This window comes from Cavia porcellus, unplaced genomic scaffold, assembly GCF_034190915.1.
Source record: "Cavia porcellus strain 051 isolate PalLab524CR breed Dunkin Hartley unplaced genomic scaffold, mCavPor4.1 scaffold_15, whole genome shotgun sequence".
Taxonomy (NCBI): Eukaryota; Metazoa; Chordata; class Mammalia; order Rodentia; family Caviidae; genus Cavia; species Cavia porcellus.
Genome location: NW_026947498.1, coordinates 61,980,249 through 62,001,913, shown reverse-complemented (window position 1 = coordinate 62,001,913; position 21,665 = coordinate 61,980,249). Strand labels below are relative to the sequence as shown.

Here is a 21,665-nt window from a genome sequence, read left to right as displayed (position 1 = left end):
TACAATCCCCACCCTCTAAAGCTTTAGGTAGGCTCCTGAGCGATTAGCTCATTCATTCATTCATTGATCCACTCAGATTTCTGTTCAGCAAACCTATTGGTTACTCCCTATTAGGGCAAATAACAAGCTGAGGGTATCCTAGTAAGCAAGAGAGACATGCATAGTCCAACAACAGAGGCTGAATCATTTGATTTTGGTGGTGCGTGTTTGTCTAACATGGCTGAACCCAGAGAAGTCAAAGAAGGTTGGCATAAACACTTCTGTCCAGGCCCTTGCCTTCCCAAGTGGTTAGTGTTACATTCTTCCCCATGTACCTTCTGGTACTTTCTCATCAGGAGCCACGATCTGAGAGGGATGCTTTCAGGGAATCTGTGGATCCCACAAGGTGCTGTCCATAGACTCCTGCACATCTATCCTACTTGTCGAATGAATTTGCTGGAACAAGATCAATACGTATGGGATACTTTTCATGAGAGGCATAAAAACATCATAGATTCTAGGGATGTCTTGTGCACAGGGAATCCCTACAAAAATAATCCCAGTTAACACAGTTTTCACCAAAAAAAAAAAAAAAAAAAAAAAAAAAAAAAAAAAGGTCACCTTTTTGCACTAGAAAAAGAATAATTTTCAGTTGTTAAAGACCACAAAAATTTTTTTCTTGTACTAAGAAATATCCCTTCTTGAAGAGCATCATTTCAAGCCTGATTTGAAACCGAAATGAAAGGGAAAAAAAAGAAACATTTCTCTCTCTGTTGCCGCCGCATGGACAGAGGCGATTCCTTTAGACAGCACCCAGGAGCGAATCTCAATACTACCACAAGATGGCAGCACATGACCAAATTTGCAAAGATCAAGACGCAGCTGCGATACAGGGATTATTTTTGCCTCGTAAGAGAATGTTCTATTCCTGCAGAAGAAAATACCAAGAAATAACAAAAAATAAGTCTTATAGTTTTTTTTTCCTAAAGCACATGGAATTCCAAGTTTAAGATCTGAATTTCACAGAGAAGTCGATTTATAGGAAGAAGCTGTGCCTAAAATGTAATTTGCTTTTTAAATTACTTCAGTGAAGTATACATATTTCCATATGAAGTTTTCTGACATTTTCTTTTCAGAATAAAATATTTTGTGGTATCTTTCATTAGGTGGAGGGGTATCTGTCCCCTAAGAACTCACACATTCAGGAGTGCTGACAGTTTTATCTCGACCAATCAGCCTACTTTGCTGTCTTTTTCCGTGTGCGCTATACATTTATCATATTTCTGCAATGTATTTATATAATCTCTATTATTTTGTCATTATTTTTATTGGGACCTGTATTGCCATGGTTTATTTGCTAGTGTATCTATTTTTTCCTTCTACAAAAATGTTACTGAAAATCCTCTTTCAAGAGATTTTCACCACAAACAGGCAACTACAGCTTTTATCTGTTTTTACAGGTCTGGTACAGTATGTAGGTTAAATTACCTAATCCATGGCACAGATATTTAAGAGACAAGTTAATTAAACCCACCTTAGTGAATACGAAACTAGTTCCGAGTTGTTTTGTTTTTTTTTTTTTTTTTTTCCTAGTTTAAACAGATTCACTGACCTTGCCTACCCTGGTGTCTGACCAATTACTTGAAAGTTCCTCTGTGAAACCTGTGGAGCAGACACGAAGCGTGAAAATCCTAATATTCCTTACCCAAATATTGTCATGTCAAGAATCTAAGTTTTTCTAGATAGAAATGATCATTCTGTGGCCTGAAAAGTCCTAATAAATTCTGAACAATTATAAACTGAGAGTCTTGCCCTAAGACAGAAGAGTCATGATTTGCAAAAAAGCAAAGCTTTTCTGACAAGAATTGTGTGATTTAAATATTCCAGTGATGCCCTTTAGCTATCCATACCTCATTTATAGGAAAAAAATATATACTAGACACAGGGATAATGGATTCTGGTTTTGTAGAGCTAGACGCCCTAAAGTTCACTCCCATTTCTTTCTTTTGTTTTTTGTAACCTCTCTAGGCCCCAGCTTCCTCCTATTACAAAGGATACTTTCCTGCCAGTGTCCTTCCAACAAATTTTAAAGTTAAACATTAATTGCAAGGAAATGTGTTAAAGTGAGTATTACAAAAGGATCTAGTGGCAGGTCAGTGGTTGGATCACAAGATGTGCAGAGAAGGTCGTCAGCAGGTAGGCACTGATGTTCTATAAGTTAAAAGAACCCTGGTTCACGTCCAGGGCGAGCACAGTACCAGTTGCTGTCTTCTGCTAGAAAAGGGGAATTCCTAGTCTGTTCTTCTGTTTGATCTCGAAGTGTGTTACATTTGTCAAGTCAGTATCTACCAGTAAGGTGCCCCAGTGACATAAGGGCAGGTGTTGATTTCTGTGAGCATCCTCAGAAGTGCACCATGAGCTCATCCAGCAATTACAGCACAGCAGGACTCTCAGGTGAGGCTCTTCTTCCGTATCTGACCAATTTAGAGACACTTTCCCCACCTGCAGATGCAGCTAGCTATTAGAGATACCTTGGATGGGACTATTTTTGCTAATACTGAACTGTAGCCAAACATTTTCAGACACCAGACATGAGGACAATCAAATGCTTCTCTATGACCATAAAACCCCTACAAAGAGAAAGCATTTCTTTGTGGCCTACTTTGTACACACAATCTACAAAGGAAGGGTTTATAGTCAACTACCCTGAACCTTGGGAACTCTGCAGACTTGATTTAAAGGATCTGACCCCATTGTGCTATGTCATAGAATAAAGAATTTAGCTTCTCAGATTTCCTGGTTTTTTTTTTTTTTTTTTCCTTTTAGGTTAGGAGGAACATATTTATTGGCACATATTTATTTTTCTCATTTTTTTTCCTTTCTGTTGTGGGCCATTGTGCATTCAGAATACCTGTACTGGCTTGGCTACAACATCAGACCTTCACAGACAAAGCTCCCGTCTCCATGGAGTGCAAAGTCCAGGAATTCATCAAAGCATCAAACACATTTTTCAATTTAAACTTAAATGAGAGCTATGAAGGAAAGCAGAGTTTGTAATAAAGAGAACTAACTTGCCAAGGAGATCAAGGGAGATTTCCTTGTAAAAGTGAGAACTAAATTCTGAAGCTGAGGGAGATTTCTAGAAGAGGGATCCTTGGGCCATATGCCTCATGGCAGAGGAAATATGGTACCAGGAAGATCAAAGGAGAGCTGGTGAGTGGATAGAGTTTGATGAGGTTGGGAGAACAGGGGAACCACAGCAGTGATGCTGAGGATTTTGATCTTTACCTTGGAAGCCATGAGAAAGCATGAACAAATTTCAAGCTGGACCTTAAGGTGCCCAAATGCCCAACTTGCAAAGCTCCCCTTGGATGAAGGGTCAGTTTATTGCACTTCTTTAGTGAAATCATGTTATTCAGGAATACAGGGCTGCACCACAATGGTCAAAGCAAAGAAAATCTGTATCACATGGCCAGCTGGACGACTGTGTCTGACCACTCTTAAATGGACCCTGAAATTCAAAGTGGGCTCGTATGGGAATTTTATTTATTTCTAAAGATCCAAGAGTATTCTGGTTTATTTTATTAGAATACTTAAAAGACTATCTAAATATTTAACATATATAATCTCTTCTAACCTTGACATTTATTTTTTGTGCAACATTCTTTGAAACCTACTACATACCAGAGACTAATCTAAGCCCCAAAGATCCAAGCCAGGCACCACTGTGACCCTCAGGGAGCATGTATTCTAATGTGCACAGAGCACAAACAAGCAGATAAGCAAATGTTTAATATGGTTGCTATGGTTTAATATGCTTTAATATGGAGATCAGTGTTACATACCTTAGTAAGGAATAGTAAAGAAATACAGTAAATAACAGTGAATGTTGCTTTTGAAAAACTGATAGGGGGTCCTTCCTAAGTTGGTGACATGTCAGCCCAAAGTGGCTGGGCGAGCAATAAAGACACAAGAGAAAATTTGGAGCAGACGGAGCGAGCAAGTACCAGGTTTTCAAAATTGGAGCAGACTCACTTATTTGAAGAGCATGAGGCCAGTGGGTTCAAGTGGAGGGAACGAGAGCAACATGGTTGAGTGGGAGCAGGAACCGAGCACAGCCTATGTGGTTGCCAAGTTTCACATTCCAGTCCCAAAGCTCTCATGCATAGCATGGAGCACCCAGGATTTGTAGTCACAAATACATTTCTGCCACCTCCAGTTGCATATTTGTTCCAGTCCAACATTCTCTATCTGCCTTTCATTCAATCTCCAGCAATCTCTTTTCCTGCTAAAATTGTTTCCTGCCTTTTCTCTCCATCTCCTTTCAGTGGAGAGTACCTGTCTACTTTCATGTTGATTCTCCGTTGATAAAAACAATTTTTTACATGTTTTTCTTTTGCTAAATATTTCTTTTTTAGAAATTGGCACCACCGTGCACTTCAAGCAAAAAGGTATGGTTTTATTTCTGATTCCCTTCTATATGTTAAAATTAAATTCATAGCAATGTATTGTGGATTTCTCTATCGAAGTTTATTTCAGTTTGATACTTTGTAATCATAATTTGCGTCATACACTTAGCATTATTTTCCCAAATTGTGAACTCTCTTATCTGCAAAAGACCCTGATCCAGCCCGTGATTCTCATGTTGTTGTTGATAGTTTTCACTTGTTGAACCTGGGTCTTTGCTGCATTTTTCAACCCCTGCCTTCTCTATCTCAAGTGCCCATGTGTGATCCTTGCGTAACTGCAGCTCTGAAATAGTCCTTGCCCAAAGCCCACACTATCTGAAGAGAGAACTGGGTTATTTTACAGGAAGATCACCTATCACTCATCACCTATTAAAATAAATACATGGCAAGACAGTACACCTAGACTAGGCATAGCAAGAAAAGCATCTATTAGAATGAATCATTTGAGCAGATAATATTCCCAGGCATTTGTGAATATTCCATCTTCTGATGCTGAGCCCTGCTGAGGAATACAATGGTATGGCCTTCATCTGTCCCATGCTCCTGCAGCAGCCCCATGACATAAGCCACATATTTTCTCTACCAAGACAATACAACCATGTCAAAGCCTCATAAAACAGACTTCCAAATGAAAACATTACTAATTAAGAATTCCTCCTTACAAAGCACAGTGGGCAATTCCCAACAGCATCTGTGCCCAGTGCAAAGCCAGGTGCCACTCTGCATAAAAGTCTTCATGCTCATCTACTTGACTAAAATTTTTCTCACGTGAAGATTTCTTCTCTGAGCCTCCAAGAGAACTGTGATAATTGAGATCATTGTACATGCTGAAAACCTGTTTTCATTGGATTTAAGCGATAGGGCCAGCTTCCAAGAGCTACAGAGGGCATGGTCTCTTCGTTCCTTCCTCTCATAAAGGGCCAGCACCTTGTTTGTAGCCAGTTCTAGCAGGTCACAGAAAGAGGCAGGAAACAGGATCATTTGGAGCATGAAAACTCTTGTTTTGGATTGAGTCTGGATGTCCCTCCAAAGATTCATGAGGTCCTGAGGGGTGCACCCTTTGGAGGCAGCTGAATCTAGAGTTTATGATTGGTTTGTTGTCTAGTGCTGGGATTTGGAGTGTGAGTGCTACACCCGCGCTAGGACAGGTAGCCTGCATGCAATATAAGGGGTGAAAACAGGCTGGCTCTTTGTTTTTCGCTCTTGTTGCTTCTGCCTTCCCAGCCTCCACGAGCTGCTGCCCCTCAGCCACACCACTCTGCTAAGAGCCAGTATTGAGTGAAACCTCCACAAACTGTGAGCTAAGCAAACCTTTCCTCCTTTAATTTGAGCATCAGGTATTTTGTCTCAGCAACGATAGAAAAGTAACTAAGACATCTCTGCCACTCTTCTTGTCTCCCAACTCTATGATTACTGTATTAATAATTATGCTTGATTCTTAATTGTCTAGTGTTCTATGTGACATGGCAGGCTTTTGATGTGGATGACAAGATACGCTCTCTCATGTTACAGAAATAGTACCTAGAATTTAAAAATGTGTGTGCCAAAATACTGGACCCTGTTTTGATGGGAAAAACTTGATAATTCCAACTTTTCTACAGAAATACTTCAACCTACCCAAAGCTCACCTTTACAGAGGGTGAATGTAATGCATAAAAATTCATATTGGAAGAGTCAAGATTTACTACTAAGATCTGCACTCAATGGAAACGTCATTATACGCCCTTCTAATCTGCCTTAGCCTGTGCAATTACAGATTTCCATCTTCAATCCACCCAAAGGCAGCTGTACTGGCTGGAAGTGGCCAGCAGGTGTCAGCAAAATCAAATCAAATCTTACTGCGGTCACCTTTTAACATGGCTCCGCAGAGCACTGATATGCCTTCTTAGCTTGCACTTCTAGAAAGTATTGAAGAGAGATACTGAGGAGATTCTGTGGCTTTCTCCCTTCCTTTATTTAATAATTTTTTTTACATTGTTAAGGTATCCTGTTTTATTGTCAGTCGATCCATTAGTTTTTAACAATTCTAAGAGCAAATTGTTTTTTACTTTAAAGTATCTTGTTTATTGTCAGTCAATCCATTATTTTTTTTTTTTTACAATTCTAAAAAGAACAAATTTGAAAACCCCTCCAACCTTTTTCTCTTTTTGTACGGCTGAACTATATCCAGAATAAAATTATGACTAAATTTGGTTCTTTAGGGGCTAAAAGGAACGCTCAGGGATTACAAAGAACATAATTAAAGACTATTTGTAATAATCCCAGTCCCAAATCCAGGAAATGAGCCCTCAGGACTCAGAAAAAAAGAACAGAAAACCGTTGGCCCCATTTGAACTAAGCAGCATCTCTAAGCGTATACTCTCTAGAACAGGTGTTGAAAAACTATCTTTGCTTTTCTTTTGAAACTTTACTGAACAACTAATAATTTGACTCTCGTTTGTAATGTGGTGGCTGCCCCAACAATTCTCATATCCCACAATCTCAGGCTGTTTTTCGATCTCGCCCTTCACTGCAAGCATTGCAAATCCTTCCGTAAGGATTACTCTGGCAAAGTGCAATCTGATATTTGCCTGCCACAGTCTCCTTTGCCCTGTTCTGGGACTGAGAAATGATGTGGTGTATTGATTCATGGTTTACAATCTTCCTGTAGCTAAAATTTGCCCCTTTGAAAATCCTTGACCCAATTCACAAACCAATGTCTTTTGATTTAAGTCAGTATTTCATTCATTTCAGATATCCACATTTTTATGTCAACAGCAATTATAATCATGGTATAGTTTACTGAATACGTATGAGAAACCTCACATACCAATGTGTATGCATGCATTTAACACATATAGAATTTGGTTAAATACCAAGACATGATTTTTGTCTGTAATGGTGGGAGCATGTGGCCAGTTTTTGAATCATGGTTTTATTTGCCTATCTATTCTTAAGGCTAATTTATGTTTGCAGACGCTTGCTTTCAGTATATCTATCAGTATATGAAAGCACTTGCTCAGCCTGGCCATCTGGCATAAAAAATAAGATTTTTCATTTGCATTTCCACAAATAAACAGAAATTTCATAACTATGAACTAAAACATAATTAATGATTTTGCTGGTTATTCTTCCCTGAAATAGCCATTAGCTGAAGTAGTCTCCTATGGCACTCATATACTTCTGTAATTGCCTACACACTTGTGATGATTTCCCAACTATCACCCATTTATCCTGGTATTTTTCAAGTCTATTTATTGAGTCTCAAAATCAATTATGACAAGAGCAAGTCATGTGAGCATTTTAAATAGCTATATAAAAGCACTTAATAAATAATAGTTGACAGAAACAAAGAGCTCTTTAAGATATGTACACCATGCAATTTAAATACACTAATACTATTAAGGATCAAATTAAAGACTATTGTTATACTCATATTGACTAATATGACATAAAGACTAATGACTATTGTTATACTCATATTGGTAGTTTTTGTTGTAGCATAAAATAGCATATAAAAGTAAGAACTAATTTTGTACCATGTATACTAAAAAAAAGCAGAACATGTGTATATTATATATGAGTATGTGTACAGCTTATATCCTCCCTTCTTTGTGTACTCATATAGATGCATACAGGTGTTAGCCAGAATGCAAGATTGTTACATGTGAACATCTTTGTCCATATATAGGGAGTATTTTCAGTGATTATATTTTGCTTTCTTAAATATTTACCACACAAATAAAATGATAAGTCTAGGTTTTTTGGCCTTCCACACATACCACTCAACTCCAAGATATCAGAAACATAATTTAGCATATTTTGTGGCTATCGATGAGATAATGGAAGTGAACATACATTTTCTGAGGACTGTCAATTTCACTTTCATTTTTCCTTGACTATATAGTACCTGAATGTTGTGCAGCTTTTCTCTGTTATGAAAGTCTCACTGACACTCTAACACAATGTACCAAGAAGCTGATGCCATCTAATGTTTTTGAAGGAACTAAATAAAGAATTCTACTCAGTTGGCTTAAAACCCTGGGACATTTCCACTGAGAGAGCTTGAAGGTCCCCAAAGTTCAAAAAGTCTATGGGTAGAAGACAAGGCGAGGCTGCCGTAGGGGGAACCCTGAGCTGAGTCCAGCTGTGCTTAGAGTGAAGGCCGAGTGGCGGTTACTAATCAGGTCCGGGATGCTGCAAACACAATCAGCTTGAGGCTGAACGCAGCTGAAGTGACTTTTATTAGCATGATCCATAGCCATTCATAAAGGCTGCTCCATAGCGGGTGATTATTTAATTTGTTTCCATTATGCCTGGTAAAGCTCATTTTACATAAAAACTACGCTACTCAAAGTTTGTGTACATTCGTATTTTTAGTGCATATGTAGCTGAAGCAAGCACAAGTTCATATTTTTATATCACATAGTATCCTTAACATTCCCAAGAAAGCATTCTAGCCCCAAACACTTTATTCGGAATCATTTTTGTAAAGTCAATGACTGTCTCTTTGTAGTTTGTGTGTGATTGTTACTGTTTTAATCCAGCCCAAATTTCACCTTGCCACCAACCACCCTTCTGCTGAGATTCACTGCACACTGCTGGCCAACAAAGGCTGGAGAGCCAAACGCTAAACTGAACACCTAGTCTCTGCTCATGTAAAACAAGTTTAATTATACACGTCACTCAGCACAAGTATGCTTTTGTATTTATAACAGTGCCCAGTAGACAGCTGTTTGTTCTTTTATTATTCTCATCACTGCTTTATTAATTACATAAAATTAATTACATAAAAATTAGGAGCCACTCTTGAATTGAGCGTTTCCCTCTGTTATCCTACCTGCAAACTGACATGTTTAGGAAATATTTCACATACCAGAAGTTACTTCTAACTACTGCAATCATAAACCATCATCGTTACACACACACACACACACACACACACACACACACACTGAGCTGCATAAGTGCCCTAAAATCTTCAAAGGGACCCATAATTACAGTTATATCAGTTTCTTTTTCGAATGTCATTATCTAAGTCTGTAGCCTCAAAGCCAAAATATCTACAGTGGTTTTTTTTTTACTTTAATGGAATACGAACTTTTGGAGAAAAAGCAACAAAGCATAGGAGACAAGGTCTTGCCCCAATCCTCTTGCTGTCAATACACAAACCCCACTCCAAGGTCACCAATGCCACTGTCACTGTCTGACCAACACCACTTCTCCAAAAGTCCAGTGTTTGCAATCCCAGGGTGGCAGAGGTGGCAGACTGTCATGCCTGGTTCAAGTTCCAATCCAGAACTGCTGTTGGTAAGGCCTTCCCTTTTAAAATCCCCAGACTGGTTTGTTTGTTTTTCTGTTGGTCACTGATTTGGTTTCTTGTTTTTAGAGTAACAAATGACATGGAGCAAGGTGACCCATTTTCCCACTTAATATCTATGATATGTTGACTTCCCTTTTACCTTGATAAGGCACCACTCACCCATAAAAGCTATTTTGTAATGATTCCCCTCCCACTTAATGAGGAGATGATTTCTCTTTCTCTAAGAAATTGAGGCATCATGGATTGGTAAGACATTGTATCGGTGATGTGATGAACTGAGAGAAATCGTTCACATCCGGCTGCTGAAGGCCCCTTGGGGGCCAGTGCTGGTCCTACAGTGAGATGTGGACAAAGCAGGCCAGAGGAGTTGGTAGACAGCACACGGCACATCAGGTAGCGCTGACGGCCAGGTTGGGGGCCGCTCCTGCAGAAACACTCGGGATTTGGAAGTGTTTCAACAAGCAGTGCTCTTTAACATACCTAATCTCAAGATGAGGATGATGAGGAAGGATTTAGAGCCCTTCTTGGACAGCATGCAGAGCACAGACACGGAGCATCTGTATCTGACCACATCTTACCTTGCGTCCTAGCAAGAGTCGGCTGTAACAATAAGCAATGAGGTTTAACTATTCTCTTTCTCTCTCTCTCTCCCTCCCTTTTTCCTGTGCAGGACCTGGGTCGGTGAGAGGAATAAACGGATCCATCAGTCTGGCCGTACCACTGTGGCTGCTGGCAGCATCTCTGCTCTGCCTTCTCAGCAAATGTTAATAGAATAAAAAATTTAAAAGTAATTTAAAAAACACACAACAATGTGTCACACCAGATACAGAGAGAGAGAGAGAGCACGTGTGCAAGATGGTGGGGGGAGACTTCACAACTTTGTGTGTTTATAAATGAAGGGGTAAATACGAAAATGAAGAAAATCCAACATTTAAAGCAATTTTAAAGTCCATCAATAAAAAAGTTGAGCATAATTCAGGGTGGGAAATGAAATGTTCTACCATGATCTGTGTATATCTACTACAAATGAATGCCATGTAAAGGCATCTGGATATTGTAAAAAATAAGATCAAGAAAAACCACATGGATATTCACCACCATCACCCCACACACACAATTTGCCCTTCCTCTTCCATCTGTTTTCTTCTGTGGGGAAAAATATAAGGTCTTGCCTTTGATGTTTATATTTCCATAATCTGTTTATTCTGTTCTCATTTGAGCTGACTGATAGCCATTTCAGACTATTAATGGAATCTTGTGTTGAACCTTTATCAGACTACCCTGCCTCCACTCTTTCTCCAACTTTCGAGATCACCCCTGTATTTCCAGTGTGTTTTATCGTCCCACAACCACACTAAAGAGTTCTCTTTATCCAGCCCACCTGACCTCTCCTTGCCCCAGCGCCCTCCGGAATACTTGTCACGCCGCAGATGGTAGGAAGTGCCATTTTAAGTTTTTCCATTGTGCGTGTGTGCTCAAGTCTCTCGCTCTCACGTGAGTGCACATGTGTGTGAGAGTGTGTGTGTCTCTCTCTAAAGCATGCCAAGGGAATGGTCCATGTGTACATAGACTCATTGTGCTGTAGATACTGTCCTGCATTGTAATTGTGACATGCGGCTGTAACGAGTTGCTGGGGGAGATGGCTGGGAGGCAGGTAAGGAGCAGACTCCTCCATTCATGGCAGTCATAGGACATCAGTAAGGATTCAAAACAAGCTGTGTCCCCTTCCAAGGGCAGGACCCCATATTCCTCCTAATCTCATCTTCAGAACCCAGTCAGGAGTCACTCAGAATATCACTGTCAATGAAAGTGCCTACTATCGATGGGGTGAGCGAACAGATTTCACTGATTTCATGAGTCTGAGGGATTCATAAATTTTCTGGCTTTTGACAGGCTTGGGCCTTGCTTCACTGCAGAAGTGAACAGCATACGCTGAGCAAGGCCCCCGCAATGGGAGTGTTAAAGTGTTAACTCCATGAGAAGAGTAATGAGCCGCATGGAGATACCGAGCAGCCCTGTTTTGCTTTCCCCCAATCTTCAAACAATATTGCATTTGCCCCATAAATTTCCCTGAGCAGAGATCATTTCCTCTTTCAGACAATACAGTGAGTGTGAGCAAGACAGGAAAAGTGGACAGATGCCCCTGGCCCTTCCCCACATTCTGTAGATACTGCTGGAGCACTAATTTGAAACACCAATACTAAAGACAAAGAATTCACTTCTCGTGCCCCTTTGTAATGTTTGTCCTGGTGTTGTAGCTAATACCATTGTTGGTTGCATATATCACCCCTTCTGTTCTATAGATGATGTCTGTACCTCCATTGTTATAAAGCTCATCATTATACCAGGCCAGGCCACTAGGGAATACAGTACAGTCACATCCCTTGCTCTATTTAAATTTGCATCTTTACACATCATCTTGGCTTTAACACAGACATGTGAGCTAACTCCTTAACCAAGAGATTTGGGTCACTCGTAATTAATGTAGGTAGAAGTGATATGAAAACCACAAAAGTTAGTATCACCACATAACCTGAAGTGTTTTCTTAGCCAAGATCTTACAGAGGAAGCTGGCTCTCTGTCAAGAAACTGTGCATTGCTTACACTTAGACTATAGGAGGCCCTGGAAAGTGGTTTGGCTTTTGAAAGGACAAAGGCGATCATAATTCAATACAATACCACAGAGTCAAATATAGTAGCTCATCAACTGCTTGAACCTCGAAAATGACTGTCACATGATATAAAATGACAAATTTCATAATTGGAAATTTTGCAGTTTAGGCATGCAAGAGAGGAAAAATTATAGATAAGAGTATTTTAGGCAGATCCTGAAACAGGACAGAAATTTTTATTCAAGAAGGTAGTTAGCAAAAAAATAAAGAGCAAGTGAGCCATATTCCTATGTATCATAACTTATTGACAATCGGGGATTTCTCTAGCTGTTTGGTCTTCTTAATATAGAAAAAATGGTTATTACTTTTAATGTCATACATTCCCCATGTGTGGAAGAGTCACTCAGTCCTTAAGTGGAAACTTTGAAAGAGTTCATAATCATTTTAAAGATGCATGAAGAGAAGAGGAACAGGAGTTAACTCTGACATCATTGTCACCCTTTCAGCGCAGAGATCTGTGCATGTCACAGGCTTTATTCATGTGCCTGGCCTTCTTATCATCTACATCCTGTCATAGGAAGAGGTCTTGGTGTTATGGGAGAAGCAGCTCCACTAGAAGGAATGTGTTGGCCACATCAGTATCATTGGTTATCTTGGTTTTAATATAATGGACCATACATTAAACATAATTAAACAAATATTTTAAAATGTGGTGTTTGCCTATATCTTGCAAGATTAGTGATTTTAATAACTTCATTTCTTGCTCTCATTTCAGAGAAAATACTGGCCCCAGAAATCTCATAGGGTAAGGAATGTCTCTAGGTTTTGCAGAGAATGAAAATCACTGCAATTTGGACAGAAGTTGAAAATAAATGTAGGCTCAGGATATAGACACCAAAAAATCATCAAATCATAAGTGACTTTCAAATTTAATTCATTATATTATTAGCAATCTGTTTAGGAGTCTTACCTATTGGCAATCAAAACACTAAAAAGCACCAGCTTTGGGAAATAATATACTGAGAGGCATGGAATGCATCAAATAATCTCAATGGCTAATATATCTCATGGCAATTGTATACAAAATGAAACTCCCATTAATAAAACAAAATCCTTAGCCCTAATTTTCAGTTAAGAAAAATGGAAGTAACACTTCCTGAAGAATGACCCAGAGCACTTCCTGAAGAATGAAAACTCTCCTAGGTTTTACAACTATAGAATTTTAATTATATTATCTGTGTAGATGCTTACTGGAAAGTTTTTGCTTTGTTAATGAAAGAGCTTTTCTTGTTTTTAAGACATAAAATCCCTCTATTCTAGAAGAATTAAAGCTAATGGAAGAGCAGCTATGCGTTCTATAGGGAGGGATTCCTACAGGTCTTTGCCTTCTCTTCCAAGTCAGACAGACTTCTCTCTAGCCATGGGCACTTTTTTTTTACTATGTAATCAGACACTTGGGGCTATAATAGAGACCTTGTAAAAGTACTCGTGATTTTCATGTTCTTGGAGGATAGAAACAAAAATCTGTTTCACCTCTGATAATGGACTTACCTCCTTTGCACACAAAACTAAAACTCCTCAGCATGAAATTATTTGAGTTATTCTTTATGGAGTTCTAATCATCTTACTCCCGAGTCACACGTTCACCTCTGCGTTGCTTATGCTTTGACTGTTTTTAAGCCAAGTCTTCTTGAACGTCTCATTTTCTTTTTCGCACGCTTTGAATTATTTGCAGAAAAAATAATACATGTGTGTGTTTTTTAATCTTTACAGATGCTATATTTACAATAATATATGTATTATAAGAAAAATTTAGTGTAACAGTTTAGATTTACATGGGAGAAAAGTAATGAATTTGGTTTATTTTTTAAAAAAAGAGCTATGCTTCGTTAGAAAGCCCCATTTTGCCCATTTTGTAACTATTTTGCTTAAAAGAAATTTGTTTATGGGCCACATACTTTGAGAATAACCATATCCTTATTTTTTTCTTCATCCTTATAAACATGTACCCCAGATTTAATCTTGGCTCCCGATAATATTAGCTTTTATAGCAATATAAGTGCAGTGCTATCTCTGATGTGGAAAAAATATATAAAAACTTCCAAGACAAATGAACATATTACACAACTGGTGAGATAAGTCCTCAAGTTAAGTAACACATATCCTCTTTAGGAAGTCTCCTTTCTTAAGTACTTAAAATATTTCTCCTCAAAGACTACATTTGCCCCAAAGATATAAATTTTCCATCGTGGTTGACATAATAACTGTAACACCTCACTAAATGCAAAATGGAGTTTATATTTTCATGCATACTTGTGAGAAGAGAGGTAAACTATTCCTATTTGCATTTAGTTATGTTGTGCAAATGTCACCAACTGAAATTCAAGAAAGAATTTGTTTTCACCCAGCAACTTACATCACTTTTCTCTTGGCAAAGTGACTAGCTGTTAACATTAGGTTTAGGATTAACATTTGCAGCCATGGAATGTTTATGGATATTGTGGAAAACTTATTTAAAGTCTTGATTTCTTTTCAGCACATTTACATACTCTGTGCTGATTAATAAATTAGACACCAATCATGTGTAAATCAATGTAAATGCCTAGTTTATGTACATAATATAAACTATGTAAACTTCATTTTCCATGCAGGGCCCAAATTCAGCTAGACCTGTAAATCTTCAACAGAAAAATTCAAATGAAAATGAACAGCCTAAGTATTACACAGGTCAAAATGGAAAGTAGGTCTAAAGGCTGAAGTCTAAGGTGGCCTCAGCCAAAAGAAGCAGACCCACAGCTAAATTTTCAGCTTCCCCTCTGTGCAAGTCACAAATAAGTAGTTGATCATCTTGATCTTCGAGACTTGAGTGGGAGCTCTCCCAAATTTTGCCTGACCCCAAACAAAGCTAGAGGAATAAAGAGATAGAGAGGGACAGCTTGAAAGGTTCTGTGACTGTGTCAGCTCCTCGGCATCTTGGTATTGCTTCCTCACCATCTAAGACATCTCATTTAAGTAGCTGCAAGGACGTTACCTAAATTTCGATGAGGAAAAGATTACTCCAGTTTGGTTTTCCATTCAACAAAACATTGAGAAAGATCACTTCTAATATATTGTGGGATACCAGAAATGTTATATCCTTGAGAAATGTCTTGCTGAGTTATCTTAGAAAATAACTTTTACTTTAAGTAAAAGTAAAGAAAGTAGCTTTTACTTGACTTGTGTTTCTATACCTTTACACTGAATTTTACAAATAGGGGACAGAATCTTTTCAATTGTAAGTATCATAAGCATGATTCTTATATACTGATATATATATATATATATATATATATATATATATATATATATATCAGATGTCACCAACTGAAACCCAAGAAAGAATTTGTTTTCATCCCAGCAAGCTTTATCTCTGTATCTCTTTTCTTTCAGCAAGGAAGACATTTTTACTTCCTTATAATCTGAACAAAGGGTAGAGTCATCAAAGATATGACTTTAAAAATAGATGCTTTACAAGGACTGTTCTAGGATAATTCAGGCCACATTAACATGAGACTTAAATTTGTGCACCTCCGTGTAAAATAAAAACACTTTAAAGTAAAGTGGGAGTCGTATTTGATCAGAGGTCAAAAAAAAATTGCTTGTAAAGCAGCCCTAGTCGCAAACATCTATATGCTATCGGTAAATCATTTAAACTGTCCGATTCTTGGTTTCCTCATCCTGAAAGTGCGGAATTCTGCTAACGTTTTTTAACCTCTTTTGCCTCTTACCTCTGATCCTAAATAGGAAGTGAACGTTCCCTTCTTGCTGTGCCCACTTAATTATTCCAAGCAGCTTTTTGTCATCTCTAGTCTGATCTCAGAATCATCATGCTATTATCTCTACTTAAGCGTTTAAAACTTTCTAGAATACAGGGTCTTTGGATTGATTCTGTCTCTTCTATCAAAACTCACTAGCAATGCAGAAAAGGGATACACTTAGATTATACCGAGGTCATTGAAATAGCTGGGGTTTCTTTTGTTTACAGTATTATAAAATCTAACTCTTGAACTATATATAGCCTAATAACCTTCATAAGAAAGACAATTGCCAGATTGGACATTATGCTTGTAACAAATAAGGAATTTGTGCACATGAAAAGAACATCCATTTTGTTGTTTGTTTGGTTTGGTTTTGATTTGGTTTTTGCTCATACTGGGATGAATGCCTCATTATAGTAAAAGTGTGTCCTTGGCTTGAGCTGATGGCCACAGCATATGGTCCCAGGCAAGTTCAAATGGATAATCTGTAAGAAACAGCCAAGACAATATATTTTTCTTGAGAGAGATATATTTCCTGAAACTTGACTTATGGGCTATGAAATCAAGCAAGTAGAGAGGCAAAAAATAGGCCTCATTTTTGAAGTCCAGGTCTGTAATATCTAAAGAAGTAGAAAATATGACAAAAACATACTTCAGGTGGTAACAGTTGCAGACAGAATTATTGTGAAAGCCAAAATCAAATGTGAAAGTTAAGTTCTCCAAGAGGAGATTTAAGCAAGCAGGGTGGTTTTGAAGCAGTTACTGGGGAATTATTTTCTTCTGCCTTGCTCTGAATGAACTGAGCATGAGTTCATTTGCCTCACATTATCTGAGAAGTTCAGTTTAGCATCTGTCCCAAGTTATCTTTTCACTTATTGACTTAAAGGACAGAAGGAATGCAAGTCTCCCAAACCCTGAAGAGCAGGGCTTACTTAAATTTCCCAACATTGGCATTGCTTTGTGTAATAAGATACACACAGGGCTCAGAGCACTGTGTACAGATGTAGAGATGAAGTTCTCCTTAAGCCAGTGATGGCTTGTCCATCGAAAAGCTTCACGTTTCCATGGTTGTCTCAGAGGTACTTGTTTTTGGGTGGTGCTCCTGAATCTACTCCTACAGCTCCTTCTTCACTGCAAAAGCCTTCTCTATGCCTCGTTCCAGGTACAGTTAAAAATCTGCTTGTTTGCAAGGAAGAAAACACATGGAACTACTAGCTTCGTGGCACGCAGCAGCGAGCTTAAGCTACCCCGAGCTTTTTATAAACCCACTTCCCTGAGTCTTTGCTCTTCACCGGGAAATGCAAAAGACTTGTCCTGGTGAACTGTGGCCAGGTTCTGCTTTCTATTTACTGGGCAGGGTGGGTGGGAGATCTAAGGGAGGGAAAGGCTGGGGAGAGACACAGAGGTGAACTCCTCCCACCAGCTCCCCCCACCACTGCTTTACTGGCCTTCTCACTACTCAACTGAAGGTGTACAAATCCTGCTCTTGGTTAGAATCCTCCATATTAACAGTGTTATATACATATACATATATATAAATATATTTCTTTTTTCAGCCCTGTAGACATGAACTGATCTTCCCTTGATGATGCAAATCATGGCCATTTTTTGGTTTGGTTTTTCTGTTGCATAAAGTATTTTGGTTTTGTTTATTGGATGAACTTTTTCCCTGGATACTAGCCTGTGAAGGAAAATAAAAAGCGCGGTGTGTGTAAAAAAAAATAAAATTAAGAAAGATTTTTTTTCTTTTCCTTTTAAATGTATTTAAATTCTGTTTCTCTCTTCTGTTACTTTACACGTATGAATGCTCTGCTCTTCTGTGATCTTAAACAAAATCAATAAATGTGAAAAGGAGATGTGTCTTCATTGGCCTAAGTCAGTGACCTTGTTTTTGGCATCCCTGATGCTAAGAAATTTTTGTGAATAAGTTAGAAGTGAAGGCAAGGATAATGAAGGTGTATCCTGTGAAAGGGTCACACAAATACTGAACAATCATTTAAAAGATTTTTAACAGTGTATCATCTGCGAAAATGATAAGCTATATATAATAATTGCTTCCACTTAAGCAAAGAAATTCCCTGCATTTGTTTCACCTTTCTTTCTTTCTTAGTGGATCATAAGAAATAGCAACAAATTCTCACTGAAACACTACAGATAAAGCATTAAGAATTCTGAGGGAGAGCTTCAGTGAGCCCTTCCAAAAGGATACTAAAAGTCATGAGAGGGTATATCGTTCCTTTAAAGTCTATTACAAGGGTTGTCTTCAAAGAATATTTAACGAGATCCAATGTGATCGTAGGAGGAATTATTAAGTTTCCTCCCAAACTACCTATTGTTGATATTTTCAGAAATGTAGTTGTTCTCATTTTTGCTGAGCACTGTTGTTTCACAAAATAACTCCAGAACCTATACAGTCTCTGAAGGATTGTGCAAAAAAGACAGGATGTCTCAGGAGAATGAATTAAAGGACTCACAATTGAAAGAACCAATTTTGGCTAATTAAACAGTAGACGTGACTTCAAGCATCTGACCCCAAATTGAGGTAATTAGGGGAGAAAATGAGGAAGCCAGTTCTCGCCTGCATCCATTGTGATACATACCTGGACTCCCAGCATCCTGAGAGACTGAGGCAGGAGGATCAAAATTTCAAGCCCGCCCTGGGCCACTGGGTAACTTAGTGAGAACTTCACTCAAAAGAAAAAATAAAAATGGACTAAGACATAGCTTAGTTTAAAGGTCCTAGGTTCAAGTTCCATTATAAGAAAAGAAGAAAAGGATTTCAGACAGCAAAAATCCTTGTACTCTCTGGTTCAAAGAGACACCTGAAGGACCTAATTTCCTCATTTGTATTTCATAAAAAATCTGAAAATGTCCTTTTGACCTGTTTACCAACTTCCAAGCTATACACGCAGTCCTCAAAAAGATGAGTTCATTTCAGAGTTTGAGAATCTCACAGAACCTCATTTCTTATTAGCTGACTACAAACCAAAATGTTCTTACTACCACTTTGCTTCCAATAGTTTGCTAGAATGAAGTACAGAACTCAGCAAATCTTTCATATTTAGGATTCTAGTTTTATTACAGCACAAGAATACAAATCAGAACCAACAAAGGGGAGACACAGTGATCTTGATCTGGGAGAGATCAACATGTGAAATTTCCAGTGTCCTCTCCTTGTGACACTAGGACACATTGCATCTTAGCACATTGCACAGTGATAAAGAGGCATCATCAACTAAGGAAGGTTAATTTCAGAGGTTTTTTTTGGAGTTTGTTTACATGGGCATGATTGATTCATTGAACACACTCTCCAACTCCTCTCTGCTGCCCAAAGGGGATTGGACCCAAAACCCAACTCCTCTGCCACCTGCCATCTGTCCTCCCACCATTCTGAGTCTCATTTGCATAAACTAACTGGGGGTCCATCAAGAATCATCTCATTAGCATAAATACATGCTACTCAAAAGGTTCAACATGAACAACAAAAAAACAACTCCCCCTTGGAAACTCTCAGGGAATTACTCCCAGGATCTCGAGACAAAAACCAACCAAAGGCTCTATTACCTATGTTCCATTACCAATTTTACAAAAAATAGTTGGAGATGAAGTTTTCCCAGATGATCTGAGACTTTTTCCTTAAGTCACAGAAGCTTTAAGAATAAAAAATCAATATTCCTTGTGGCTTTGAAATTCATTCATTTACAGCCACATTTTCCATTGTGTTTTCAGCCGCCAGTTACAAAGTATGTTTGAAACAGCATCACAGAGCTGCAAAGAAGGTGACTCTGACTGTAATATCTTAAGTTATGGCCACTGGAATTTCTATGCTTGTGATTCTTTCAGATCTAGCATGACACTGTATTTGTGACAGACTCAGCAAATATTCATCAAAATACATTAAGTTGTGTCCAATCCTTTCAACAAATCTGCCTCATGTAGAACCATTCTTTTTTGCTAATATAAAAATATCATAGATATAGCAGATTTTTAAAGCTTAATACACGTAACAAAAGAGTATGCTTCCCTCTCATGCAAAAAAAAAAAAAAAAAAAAAAGGAAAGAAAAGAAAAAAGAAAAAGTTATGCAAACATGGAAAATGTGACTGCTTGTAATTCCAAAACTGGAAAAGGCCTTCTCTTCACTTTCCTTCTTCAATACTTCCCTCCGACCCCCAAACTAACCTAGTTGTCATAATCTTCCATCAGTCCAAATCACGTACTGGATAAATGATCTCTCACTGTTGAGGACACATGGTGAAAACTTGGAACACATTGGTGACTGGCAGAATTTCTGATAAAGTTTTCAGCATGGTTAGAAGACAGAATATAAAGTAAAGTGGCCTTTATTTAAGAATGTGGAGAGAGAACCCCACAACCACTGAGGCCTGGATTTTTCTCTGCTGGGCATGTGTTGTGGGGGGCATACATATAGCTTTGGTTTGGGGTGGAGCCTAAGGGGCATTACTGATGCACAGGTAGCCCATTGTAACTCATTTCGCACAGGTAAACTGCCTAGGAACGGGGAGGGTGACCTCAAGATAGAGCCCCTTGGTTCCGCCTCCCGGCCTCCCACCACAGCAGCGTCCCATTCAGGGCAAAATCCTTTCAGTGATGATCAACTAATTGGATTATCTTTTTAAAATTTTTTTAGAGTTTTTTTGTTTGTGTTTTGAAACATGGTCTCAGGCTGTCCTTGAACTTACTATGTTGCCTGTGTTGGCCTTAAACTTGTGGCAATCCTCTTACCTTGGCCTTTAGTGCAGGGATTATAGGCACAGGCTTCTCTGATACCTTGGGTCACTTTTTATAGATGCAATTGATCTCAGTGAAAAGGCATTATGAACTAGTCATAAACTTTCAGAATAAAACATCCATTTTTATTCTAAGAAGTAGTACAAATTTTTGACTAGCTATGTTGTGTTTACCTTGGCTCATTTTACCAAGTCACCATTTCCATGTCTGACACCCCAAATCAAATAAGAAGCTTGCAGACTTTTAGTAAAGTTTTCTACTTCCCCCAAAAGTCTCTAACTTAGGCTGCATTTGTGGAAAGATGTTTCTACTAACAAGAATAAACACCACAAGCAAAGGGATCAGAAACGTCAGATGGGAAACTTAAGGGGGGAAATGTTGGCCTGGTTAAGAGAAATGGTTCATTTAAAGCCAAGAATACCTCCCATTTGAGTTATCAGAAGCAGCCAGTTAATTGCCAGTAGGCAAAGCTGTACAGTGCTGTGTCACCTACTGTGACCCCAGGGCTCTACCCAGAGATCTCTGTTGCATTAATACGGACCCCAAATCCTCAGTCTATGAAGTCATTATTTTCTGACTTTACCCAACCTACAGCACTGAGTTTTTCCTCTTATTCTTAACATACAAACCCCTGCCTAGGCTGCACACCAGCGATCAGGTATTGTAGCACAGTAAAGCATCATTGATTTGCCTAGAGCTACAGTATTAATATTTGAGCAAATTCTCAAAGAAAAGCAAAACAAATACATAAAAAA

General features: G+C 38.5%; 1 protein-coding gene across 3 annotated transcripts in view; it reads left to right on the top strand.

The window, feature by feature from the left end:
- Lsamp (limbic system associated membrane protein) overlaps positions 1–18,025 on the top strand; it is a 764,515-nt gene extending 746,490 nt beyond the window's left edge. For 2 of the 3 annotated variants that reach the window (XM_063225010.1, XM_063225009.1), the window contains 2 exons: positions 4,398–4,430; positions 10,421–18,025. In XM_063225010.1, the coding sequence (XP_063081080.1) occupies positions 4,398–4,430; positions 10,421–10,518 (131 nt within the window). In that variant the 3' untranslated portion in view covers positions 10,519–18,025. The remainder of the gene's footprint in view (positions 1–4,397; positions 4,431–10,420) is intronic. The other variant, XM_063225011.1, reaches the window with a different exon arrangement.
- Positions 18,026–21,665: the final 3,640 nt, after the last annotated feature.